Raw genomic sequence first — 12,941 nt, 5'->3', positions numbered from 1 at the left:
TTCCCTACGTTACATTTTTCCCTAGTGGAAGCCGAGTTTGCTCGTCAGTGTACAACCGAGGCAGAACGAAAAAGGAAAGAAAGAAAGAACAAGAAGAATAGAGGAAGCATCGCGAACCCCGTGTCGAACGGTAGTAGTATCGAGATTCCATCCGGTTAGATCTGGTCTAGGTTTGACCGCCTCTCCAGGCGAGATACACCGACGGGGGTGGGAAGCTCCCCTGCCGAACAGGGGGTGTCAGTGGAGGAATAGCGTGGACGGAACGGGTGGTGAACGCATGCGCTTCCTTCGGCCGGTGTGCTAGCAGGGGATGCTAGTCGAGAGACAAGCACGAAGGGGTGGGGCGGGTGTGTACGATGAAGAAAGACAGATACCGCAACAAGGGGTAGGCGACGAAGATCCCCAAACAGAGAAAGAAAGATGTAGATTGCGATCGGTGGCGCGAGACCGATAAAGACGAGTCGAGGGTGTCGCGACGATGCTGAAAAAGGAACGATGACCACCGACAGGGGATAAGACAGAGAAACTAAGCAGAGGAAGGAAAAAGGTGGGGGTGGATATCGTGCAGAGCCACGAAGGGCGTAGGGGACGGAGGAACCGAGGTCTCCCGCGTCTAGTCCCCCTTCCCCCCCCCCCCCCATACGCACGACCACTCCTCTCTTCCTTCATCGCCTTTCTCTCTCTCCTCTTTCAGTGTTCGTTCGAACACGGCCCGGTACGGACGGTTCTGTCGCCCCCGTGCTCGAAGGGATCCTCTTCGTGATGGGAGCTCGCTGCCGCGGTGGTATCGGTGGCAGGTCTCCCCGGTAGCCGATCATTCAATCGGAGCCACATCGATGCACGACGGCTCGTCTGGGTGACAAAGCGCGCGGTTTTTCGTAGGCTGTGAAAAAGCTTTCCGATTAGCGGTTCGTTATCGGTGGGAGAGAATCGGGAATACGGTTGGGCGGAGAGAAGTAACTTAGTGGGAAGATCGTCGTGGTTTATACGAGAGGAAGACGGAACGAGAAAGGGGGATTGTAAGACGAAGGAAAATAGAAAGGGGGGTGAAGGTGCGTGGTGAAGGAGTGTGAAATTCGTATAGGGGGTGTGTTGTATTTCGAGGGTTAGTGCGGGTGCAGTTGAGGACATTTGAACGGACAGATAGGACGAAGTGTCGATGGAGTAACGCTGGTTAGAGCCAGAGGTATAGGGAAGACGCGGGGGTTTCAGGGGAGTGAGTACTAGTCGAGATCGTGATCGTTTAGGGTGGAGGAACATCGTCTGGATCATTGTAACCGTTGTGATCCGTCAGAATCCTATTCCGGAGTCGTGCAGTCTGTCTCCTGTTAAACTTTTGAAGCGACCATTCAGTTCATCGAGGGTCAAGCTCGTCGTTGGAAGAGGACGTAGACATCCCTCGCGATCTAGAGCAGGTTACACGCGGCAGATCAGGGCAAAGACCTCCGGGAAAGATGTCAGGGAACTATTCGACCCGCTGCGAGCCCGGTCTGGTAGTGCCAATGTGGAGGCCGCAGGAGAATCTGAATCTATTCGACCTGGTATTCCGTGGAACGGTCTACTTTCTCCTGCTGTTGTACCTGTTCATCGGCGTGTCGATCATCAGCGATCGTTTCATGGCGGCGATCGAGGTGATCACGTCTCAGGAGAAAGAGCTAGTGGTCCGTCGTCAGGGGAAAGAACCGCAGATCGTGGTGGTCCGAGTCTGGAACGAGACTGTGGCGAATTTAACCTTGATGGCACTCGGTAGCAGCGCGCCAGAGATCCTGCTGTCGATCATCGAGATCTGGGCGAAGAATTTCCAAGCTGGTGAACTGGGTCCTGGAACGATCGTCGGCTCAGCCGCGTACAATCTATTCGTGATCATCGCGTTGTGCGTGTTCGTGATACCGAATGGTGAAACGCGAAAGATCAAGCATCTCAGGGTCTTCTTCGTGACCGCGACGTGGAGCATCTTCGCGTACGTCTGGCTGTATCTGATCCTAGCTGTGTCCAGTCCAGGTGTCCTCGAGGTCTGGGAAGGTGTGTTGACATTCTCCTTCTTCCCAGCCACGGTGCTCACGGCTTATGTCGCTGATCGACGTCTTCTGATCTACAAGTATCTGCACAAAGGCTACAGAATGAACAAGAGAGGCGTGATCGTGCAGGCGGAGGCCGGGGACTCGGACGGCGGGGTGGAGCTCGAGATCAAGCCGCAACAGGACGGTTTTCACAACATGATGGACGCAGACACGCCCGAGGCAAAGGAATTCGAACAGACCAGGCGTGATTATATAAACACTTTAAGGGAACTGAGAAAGAAATTTCCGACCCAGCCGTTGGAGCAACTGGAAGTGATGGCCCATGAAGAGGTGCTCGGTAAAGGACCCAAGAGCAGAGCTTTCTACAGGGTCCAGGCGACAAGGAAGATGGTCGGGGCTGGGAACTTGAGCAAGAAGATCAGCGAAAGAGCGCAAAGTGACCTCAGCGAGGTCAAGGCCGAGCTACAGAGACAGGAGGCAGAGAGCATCGATATCGAGAACGTGAACGCGATGAGGATCTTCTTCGAGCCTGGACACTACACCGTTATGGAGAACGTCGGCACGTTCGAGGTGGGAGTGACCAGAGTCGGTGGTGATCTGACCAAACCCTGTTCGGTAGACTATTGCACCGAGGATGGCTCGGCCGAGGCTGGCTCCGATTATATCACCGCGAAGGGGACACTGATCTTCGATCCAGGCGAGACCAAGAAGATCATCAAGCTATCCGTTATCGACGACGAGCTGTTCGAGGAGGACGAACACTTTTACATCAGGTGAGGCACATCGTTTTGTTTAATCGTCGGATAGTCGCGGTGGTTCCTTCGTTTTCCATACAGGAAATCCTCGATGAGTGCTCGAAGGCTCCTCGACACTGACGAGCAGAGGTCCCCAGATTGTAACGATGATTTTTTAATGAGGTTTAACACAGTGGTAGAGCTTGGGATTCTGAAGTCAATCATATTTGTTTCAGCAACATATGGCCATTAGTTTATGAAATATTTAATGTTCAGTGCCGAGGAGCCTTCGAATACTTATCGAGGATTTACCGTATCTAGTATGATATGTTTTTAATCCTCGCAAGGCGGATTGCAATGTTCCATTCCATTTTATTTTATTATTTCTCTGGTATTCTAATGGGAATCATCCCGTAAATAAAATAAAACGATAGAAGATCGTATCTAGGTCCAGATAGATCGCTACTTATTTCTCTTTCGGACGAATTTCTTCAAAATAGTGTTCTTACAGAAATGCTAATATAAACAACAACAAAGCTTTGATTAATTTTCGTGAACTGTAATGGTAAGTCACTAAAATTTTGGGTCCAAATGGGCCCATGCACCGTGGTCCGAGGGTTAATTCGACGGTTCTCCTCGTTCACGATCATTCTTTTCTGCGAAACTTGGGACTTTGATTCCGAAGATCGGTGACTGAATCGAATTGCCACTCGGTCATTCTCGCCCGATTCTAGGTCACCGTTAGACCTCCATCTCTCTTTCTCTTCCTGCCCACGGGGAATATCCGCGGCGGTTGGTCGAACGATTGTGGCATCGGGTTCGCAACTGGCACGATGAAACCGCAAAAACGTTGAAGTCACTCGAACCGTGATCTCGTACAAAAATAGCTGACACTGTTCCCCCCCCCATGAGTCTCTGTGTATATGCGTGTGTAAACGCCAGATTCGAAGGTGTTCTTGCTCGACTCGGTCCACCGATAAGCGATGATGAAGTTTCTTAAGAAAAAATTAAAAAAAAAACATTTTTTTTCAACATTTTGTTAACCCAAGTTTATAAAGATTATTATATCATTAAACCTTTGTACGAAACTTTTTTTCTACCTCTTGTTCTTTAAGAGTTACACGCGAAAAAGTGGGGGGAGGGTGGCCTATGGACTTTGAGGTTAGTTTACGAACCCTTAAACTGTACGAATGAAACATACCGTTTATTCTTGCCTTGAATCACTCTATAAACCCACAAAGTTTTATTACTATCCGTGATTCAACGTTTGCTGTGTTCCCTTGTTAGTCAATATTGACAATTCGTGAGACTGACCCTGCTCCAGATAATTAGGGGGTAAAGCGGGCTTCCCGTAAATAAATTTGGTATTATTATAATCTGATTCGTCGATAAAATTATTATCTAACATGATAGGGTATATTATCGAAATATTCGAGGAATCGATCCTCGAAAATAGTGAAATCGGTGTGTATTGTTCGCTCAGTTGCTACGGTTCGCTTGGTTCCGTTCAATAAGGCGAATCAACGTGACGAAATTGTTGCCTGGTCGACGATATTTACCCTGAATTCAGCGAGAACGCGGGTCGGTGCACGACGGATCACACGGATCGTTGGCGCTACCAAGTCGCGGACGGTTCGTCTGGGGAAATACAAGAATAGCCGTCGGAACCGAGGAAAGGAATCGCGCGGGCGATGCGATTCGTACGTCTGTCAAACGTATCGGACCTTGAAAATCTCCCAGAGGAATGCAACGAGTCGCGCGGAAGCCGGACTGGGGAATTCGAACGAAGAGGTAGATGAAAGAAACGAAAAAAGCAAAAGAAAAAGAAAATGGTAGAAAATGTTTCATTGTTTTGCGAAACAGATTGGAGTCTGACGAAATAGCGAAAAAAAAAAAAAACGATCGCCTCTTGCCTTGGAACTGGGTCGAGGTCGAGGAACAATGTGTGCTTAGAACGGAGATAAATAAAAAAAGAATCGTCCGACAACGCTTTTAAACGTCAATGAGAGTAATACGAGCCTCGAGATCGCGATGATGCTTTTGTACTCTCCAACGAATCCGCGGACAATCACGATTAATAGTATCTCGCGCAAGATTTTTTCAATAGCGCTCGAGATAACATTTTTCCCTTTCGAAAGTCCGCGTCGAAATGGAGTCAACTCTTGGACTATTCGACAAATATCTTGTATGTCTAATATTTTTTCAAAGGAGTTCGAGATAACATTGTTCTTATTCGATGGTCCACGATGAACCGAATTCAACCCTTGGACAATTCCAGACAAATATCTTGTTACAAGACTTTTTGAGAAAGTTCCAGATATCTTTTATATTCTAATCGTACGTTTGAGAAGACACACTTTCTTTTCATTAAAAGTCCATCGACCGTATTTGTGCGAATGCCAACTTATTCTGTCATGTCGTTGACTTCTGTAACACTTTTCCTGCATTGAAACGATCCGTATTATTCGCTATACACAATCCATAACTTTCAATCTTGTGGACGTTGATCTTGTATTTTGGCCCTTGGTTTTTCATTAATATCTCGTTAACAAAGCCTCGGATAACATTTTCGCTAAGGAAAAGGTTGTTTCAAACCATCCCAGGAATCCCTCACTTCCGGGAATCGAAGCTATTTAGGGATACCCTGTATATTACTTAAACATGTTTACATATTTCTCTTGTATTCTAATGGGAATTAACCCGTAGATAAATAAAATTAAAATTAAACAAAATTTTTAAATTAAAATTATTATAAAAAAAAAAAAGGAAAAGATTATTATAACATTTTTCCCTATTGAAAGTCTGCGTCGAGGCGGTTTCAGCCAAGCTAGATGATTCCCATTCACGGACAAGCGCGACAATCGGACAGACGACCCAGTTCTTTCGCGACGCGACAACAACAGGAAACGGATTCGATTCGAGGAAAGACTCCTGAGGGTTCGACCGCGGGCCTACGGTCGTTTAACTAGCCTCGCCGCGACGATAAATTGATAATCGTCGGTCGGGCGAGCGCATCTTTCAATTAGCTCGGGGCCGGATGGCGCGCGCAATTTCATTACCGAATAAACTCGACGCACAAAGGGACACGCTGCCACTTATCCGCGGCTTTATTGACGCCGACGCGCGTACGTGCGTAGCGGGGACGCCAATTACCGTCGATTGATCGTCCCGTAATAATAGAGAATTTTGCGTATTCGCGCCAGGAGAGAGGTACCGAGGATATCACGATCGAGTGGAGTATATCCGCCGTCTAGTGAACGTACACACGCCGCCATTTTGGTGAACGAATCGGAGAGGGTCGAGCAGAGTTGATTTTACAAATCTAGGTGGACGAAAATGTAAGGATCTAATGTTTACTAGCTCTTTTACAGTTCAATCTGTGGGTATATAAATATACGTGAACAATCGAACATATTTCTATCTCCTGTCTTCAGAGTAATTCACAATTAAATGCGCAGAGATTACATAACCTTAAAATCAGATAACTGTTTCTTGGCTGTTTATTTATTTTTTGTAAGATACTTGCCCCCTGTCCGCGAAATGGACTTACTTGAAAAGAAAAACCGTGAAATTACTTGATAAGACAATTTAGTTTTGTCAAATAAATGAATTATCATCGATTAAAGAAGTGTTATTTAAAAAGAAATAGAAATCCATAACTTATTTCGTCGGACGTGGTCAGACTTCTCTTACTAGGGAACTTAGTGAAAGCTAAACTGTCTAGACGATTAGTGTTCGAGACTAGGCGAGGTTTGATTTCAATATTCACATAACTACAGTGCTTCACAGTTTTTGAAAGAAAGAAAAACAATATAATCGAATTGTTTTTGAACAAGTCACCAAAAGATTATTCTTATCATTCAATCATGCCGCGAGCCATGAACATTTGTTTCCCGGAATAAACTGAATTTTCTCCATCTAGATTCTAGATTCGCGAAATCGATCACTGTGCAGCGACGCGCCATTTCCCCGGTTTAATCTCGAACATCCGGCCGCGTACGAACCGTTGTCCGTTTTCCCCACGCAAGAAACACGGGGTTTATCTAACGAGGCGTGGGCTGCGAACTGAGATAGGAACTGGAATACGACGACGACTGGGTACTCACGGAGTACTCGAGACAAGTATCAGCCACTCTGATTAAGAGCGACAAAATTGCTCTTTCTGCCACGCTATCTCCATCGCGCGCCGGGTTTAAGTAGAGCGGACGAATTCTTGAAGATCTTCTTTTTTCTTTTTAATCCTCCGAGCGTGGTAATAACGATCGCCGCGAGACGTTTTCGTGTATTTAGGGATTCCTTTGGTCTTGGGGGGCCTCGTCTTCTCTTGACGATCATTTAAGACTGGGATTTATCGTCTGGAATTGCGATGTTACTCTTTTCTCAGTGACAAAAGTGTATCACCATTCTGTTAGGTTGTAACATTTTAAATGGCCGTGTGAACGCTTTAGATACTTCACGTAGATAGTATCAGTATCGGATAATATCACGTAGATAGTTCGAAGGTCTTCAGTATTCCCTTTGCATACGATACAGTGAACACGCACGAAATTGGAGAGCATTTACCTTTATGAGTTTCACACCAGAACTACCGGCGTTGAATGTATTCTAACAAATTGAATTGTCTAATTATACTACTATAGTATAGTAGGAATTGTATAATGAAGTAAAGGTTAACATAAATTCCGATGAAATTATCTTTATTAAGATCAGAAATCCGTCATTTTGATTCGGTAGTTCTAGTGTTAAACTTGGTCATTCTGCTATCGAAGCTGCACGTAATATTAACATAACTTTTGGTGAGGATAGTGCCAATAAATGTAGTACAAATGTACTACTGGCTTTCTAAATTCTCTTCTGGTGATACCAGCTTTGGAAACCATTTGGACCCATGAAGATGAGAAACAAAAATCTGAAGGTCCTTAGCTGAAGTGGACCTGTGTAATTTTCAGAACTTGCAAGACAATTTTGTACCACTGACAGTATCGTTACATTCGAAACGAACAGACAAAGTGAACAAAAAAACTCCTCTTAATCAACTGAAAAAATAAACGGACATTTCCTATGGTTACGACCTTAATACTTTCATCTGTGGACTCAGCTGCAAGAGTCCTCGATCCAATTATAAACGCGTGTATGGTAATCATACGTGTTCGCTGGGTGAAAATTCAGACGTTGTCATCTCACGCGATTCTCTATATTTCCTCATGCATTTTAAACACGCGAGAAGGTCTAAACGAAGCGAGGATAACCTCCGCGACAGCGCTTACCCGTTCTTTGCGCATCAAGCCATGGAGAGGAAGACGCTTCCTGTGCCTCTTCTTTCGTCCCCCTAATCCGGTGCAATCGCTTTCAGGATTGTCAGCCTCCATTTTCCCTCCGGTCGGTGTGTTCCCCCGGTGAAATACGTTTCACGGGATTTCCTGGATTTCATCAGGACTGACCCTTCATTCCCGTCGTAAACGAGACGGAGGACGGAAGAGGGGACGGAATGGAATTGTCTCGTTCCTCGACGAAACGACATCAGAAATCCTCTGGAAACATTGATATTTATAAGTCCAAGAAACATTCAAGGTCACATCTCTTTTAATCATGAATTTGGTGGACAGAATAGTGCAGAGAGAAACTTGAAGAAATTAGAAAAGGTTAAGGAAGCGTGAAGTACGATCTAGCAAGTTTTTAGCTGAGAAACTTTTAGCACCTCGTTTTTTGTCTTAATGCCGCCAGGTATGAGAAGTGTACGTAAGCAAGGGAAGGAAAAATGTTTCGAGAATCGTCGAAGTTTTTCCACGAGGCGAACTTCTATAGGTATTGCTTTCCTCAGGGCCCTTCGATTTCGATCTAATTCGAGTAGATCTAGAGCGACACGCGCGCACCTTCCGTTCCAGTACGAACGAATTCTGGTCGCGAGTGAGTTTGTTCTTGTTCGAGAACCGTTCGTGCCGCGGTCGAACGAGATGAACCTAGCTCGATAACGGTTGGCAATATATAACATTCGACTGGCTATTTTTCGCGTAAGAGTCATTAGAACGAGGTGGAATTGGGTCGAGGAGAAAATAATTACGTGGTTCATTAAATAGGCGTGACAAAGTTACACGAATTCGGTGACCATTCGACGGATCTGACTAATTCATCGTGGACCATGATTTCCATGCTGATTTCAAATGTAGAGTCAAAGGGAAAAACGATCGCTGCCACAAAACGTAAAATCTACTTTATTTATTACAATTCAAAATTTAATATTCCTCTTTTTTATAACCTATTTCTGAATCCTTTCGGATATTGATAATTCTTCCATTTGAGAAATGTGACACTGATCGTCCTTCCCTAAACTAAATATTGCTTGGCCCTGAATTTCTCTGGCCTGTATTCGTTTTTTTCTTCCATTTATCATAGTCCAATATCTTTTCTATGCTAAAATCTCAATTTCGATTTACAGACTGTGATCGTTTTTTCCTTAAAGTGTTCAAATATTTTCGCGGTAAATTAACCAGACTCAATGGATTGTTCGCAGGCTGACCAACGCCACGCAGCCGGCGATGCTTGTGTCACCGAGCCTGGCGACGGTGATGATCCTCGACGACGACCACAGCGGCGTGTTCGGGTTTCCAGAGAGGGACGTCGATCTGGTGGAGAGCGTGGGACAGTTTCCGTTGCGAGTTGTGAGATACAGCGGCGCCAGGGGACGCGTGACCGTCCCCTATCGGACCGTCGAGGGAACGGCCAAGCCTGGCAAGCAGTACATGCACACAGAGGGAACGCTCACGTTCGAGGACAATCAGACCGAGTGAGTACATGAAAATTGCTTGTCATCTAAATAGCTTTGTTACTGAACCTCCCCACTGTCACTCGCGGAACTGGATATTCGACGTCGATTCTACAGGTAGCCTGAATCGATAAAAAAAGAACCCTCGATATTCGAGATGAAAATGGTCGCGACAAGTCTCGATTATTAACCGTGAAACAAATCAGGTGGATGTGGTGTACCCTCATGAGCAAACTCTGCTTCCACTAGGGGAAAAAGTAACGTAGGGAAAAGGCCTTCTACCACTTGGTATTGGGAATTATGGAAATTTATGACAAATTAACATTCAATTTAACATTTATTTCAGTATTTGAAATAAATTTACCAAGTGGTAGAAGACTTTTCTTCGACGCCATTTTTTCCCCTAGCGGAGGCTAAGTTTACTCGTGGGCGCACAGTAGTCTTGGAAAGTAAGTTAATGATTAACCTAATTCTTTGAATTCAACAACAATGATGAATATCGAATTGCTATGAGACGACTGACGTTCTAGTGTTGCTTTTGATATTTACTGGAGATTCACTAGTGCGTTTAGCATTTCAAGAAAATATCACAATTGGATACAGTTGGTCGTTTGACTTACTTCCAAGGAGTCTATAGCTCACAAGAAAGCACCTTAAACTGATGTCTCAAGACTTGGTTCAAACCTTTCCTCATTTAAAGTACAATTGATTTTAGAACCTATATTGATTAGACATTATTCTACTACCCTCAATTACCACACTACAAACCCCTGAAATTTTAGACATTCTTTTTACTCACCCGGTACAGCTGATCACCGTGCAATGTTCTTAAACTATGGTCGACGAGTTTCGACGCAACCGAAGACCGCGGTGCCGTTCGGGATTCACCGATGACCTTAATTGGTTTCTTAGCTACCAACGCCGCCCCGTAAACAGCTTTAGATTAGGTAATTCGACCCTACGGCTGTCGAAGGTCCCGACGACGTTTATCAAGCGTACTCGTTGAATTTTTTCTTTCGTTCGTACGAGCAAGACAACCTTTAGTAGCAACGACCGATTCCCGGTCGGTATAACTAGTCTCAGTGGTACAAATTTATTCTTGGCCTTAATCGGATTTCCAGTAGGGGACGCCACCGGGAGAGCTTAAACCGCCAACAGGAGCGACGTCAAGCCCCCCCCCGCCCCCGCCCCTCGACAACCGGCATTTCTGTGTTTCGAGAACTCGACGGTGGCTAATCTGATCCAGGGAGATGTGTAATTACGCGATTCGTTGTGGACTCGACTGATGATTATCGTGGTCGCGGTTGTTGCTTATTACTTGGTGGGGGGACCAGATCTATCTTGAATCGACGGGGACCTGAGCAAATCGTTTCGTGGCAGGCACACGACGCGAACATGCGAGTCTGGAATTTCAAATAATAGACCTGGGGATTCGATTCACTTCCTATTCACGTTGAAAACGTCCGAATGCGCACGTTTGCAGTGGAATAAATTTGCGTCGACGTTGTTATTACGTACGATCGACTGGACTAACCTATAATTATGGCTGGCTTATGTCGGAGGCTGGTTTGAATTTTTTCGTTGACTGTCACACCCTACTGGAGAATTTTGGAAGCTCTGGGCATTTGTGTACACCTTCAATTGAACTACTTCGGTGAGTGACACGCTACATATTTCTATAACAATAACAAAAAGCTATTGAAAGTGTTGCGAACTAGTTGTTGTCGGATTAGTCAAATCTCAGACGAGATTTATTAAGTCTGCATTGAGGGTTAACCCTCGGAAAGATGGACATTTCTCATGTTTGAATAGACGCCAGAAAAAAGACGTAGAAGAAGGGCCTCTTACCATACTTCTACCTGTTGGTATTTGGAATGACTGAAATTTTTGCCAAATTAACATTCGATTTAACATTTGTTAAATTTCTCGAGTGGTAGAAGGCCCTTCTCTTACGTCACTTTTTCCCCCAGCGTAAGCCGAGTTTGCTCACGAGGGTACATAGGTCCAAATAGACCTTGATACTCGTCTGTTCAGAGAGGTTTTTTCGCGTTTAAGGCCTTAAAGTGGAAACAGTAATTACAGTGCATGCTGTATACAGACAGCGAGGCGCCATGATCAATGGCGATTCTCGTTCCGTCACGGGCCGATAAATCCGCGTAATCAGAGATACAACCGAATTCCCGGTTGAAAAATCCGTGGAAAAAAAGCCCCGTGGGTACTGAATATCGTTCGTCGTCTACAGTCGAATTAATGGAATTTAAATAGGGGCGTATCGTACGCGATCGGACGAATCAAACGGTTTTCGCGCCGGCCACATGATGGTTTTAGGTGAACGGACTCGCTGCATAATTTCCCATGGCGAGCCTGGGAAATGGCCCCGCCGTTTCGGCTCGTGTGAATCTGCGATCGCGGGGGGTCGTTATCGTGTCACGATCGATGATTATCAATCTACGTAGTCCCGTAATTAGACCGTGTGGAACGATATGCTCGATGCTCGTACATGAAAACGAGGGTTGGTGAGAGGGTCGAACGAGTTCTTCGTTCGGCGGAAACGACGAGAAATCGCCGGTGATCACGCGACCCCGCCCATTCGGATAATCGTGGATCATCACGCGATCTTGGGATATCTAACGAAGGAATTCGACGATCCTCTCGAGAGTAGATGTCGTTTTGATCTAGCTACCTTTTCGCTTTGGGTAGGCTTCTTTTTTTTTTTTTTTTTTTCTCTCGGGTCTGACCTTCGATCGATCTCGGTAGAAATCACGTCGGACCTCGTGATTCGAGATGTAAAATAAAAACGGATCGATCGCTGGTGTGGATAATGCGTGCATAAAAAAAACCATACCGCCGTGAATAGATCCCAAGGGTGGAGAGAAACGCTATGGACGCACGGTGTTTTATGTACATTTGTATATGGCCGTTAGGAAAAAAAATCGTAACTTCTGAATTGATCAATTTTTGTAGCAAGTACCCTCATATTTTTTTTTTAAAGAGAATGCGAAGTTACATCGATTGATGTATATGATCGGTTCCAATTGAGAACATCGAGGTGGTTCGATTTTTTTGATAGCTACTATAGCAGTTATTAAAATAAATTTACATTATTATATTTGATTGTGATTAATAGACTCAATTATTCAAATAAATTTGATTTACCATATTTAACCACAATTACTGCAATTAATATTTTAATAAATTATAATCATTATGCTAAAAGAGATCTGGTTTCAGAGTCGTGAACGTGAACGTGCTAATAATAATTTCGACCATTTCCTCTATTTCGAGCAAACTTGAACAGATAAATTTGACATTAATTTAAAGTTCATTATGTTCCAAATCAATATGCAAAAGTTTTTAACTAAAGTTGATAAACATTTTACATAAAAAATCAGGATAATTTGTTATTATTCTACGAAAATGACT

General features: G+C 44.7%; 1 protein-coding gene across 3 annotated transcripts in view; it reads left to right on the top strand.

Moving 5' to 3' along the window:
• The first annotated feature begins 1,343 nt into the window (after nucleotides 1-1,343).
• Nucleotides 1,344-12,941, top strand: part of LOC107195017 (sodium/calcium exchanger 1) — a 124,102-nt gene continuing 112,504 nt past the window's right edge. For 2 of the 3 annotated variants that reach the window (XM_015584765.1, XM_015584764.1), the window contains exons 1-2: nucleotides 1,455-2,794; nucleotides 9,267-9,539. In XM_015584765.1, coding sequence (XP_015440251.1) covers nucleotides 1,455-2,794; nucleotides 9,267-9,539 — 1,613 coding nt within the window. Of the gene's footprint in view, nucleotides 2,795-9,266; nucleotides 9,540-12,941 lie in introns of all 3 variants that reach the window. The other variant, XM_015584766.1, reaches the window with a different exon arrangement.

Source organism: Dufourea novaeangliae, unplaced genomic scaffold (assembly GCF_001272555.1).
Source record: "Dufourea novaeangliae isolate 0120121106 unplaced genomic scaffold, ASM127255v1 scaffold8, whole genome shotgun sequence".
Lineage (NCBI taxonomy): Eukaryota > Metazoa > Arthropoda > Insecta > Hymenoptera > Halictidae > Dufourea > Dufourea novaeangliae.
Note: the sequence above shows the minus strand (reverse complement) of the source record. Positions and strands in the feature narration are given on the sequence as shown.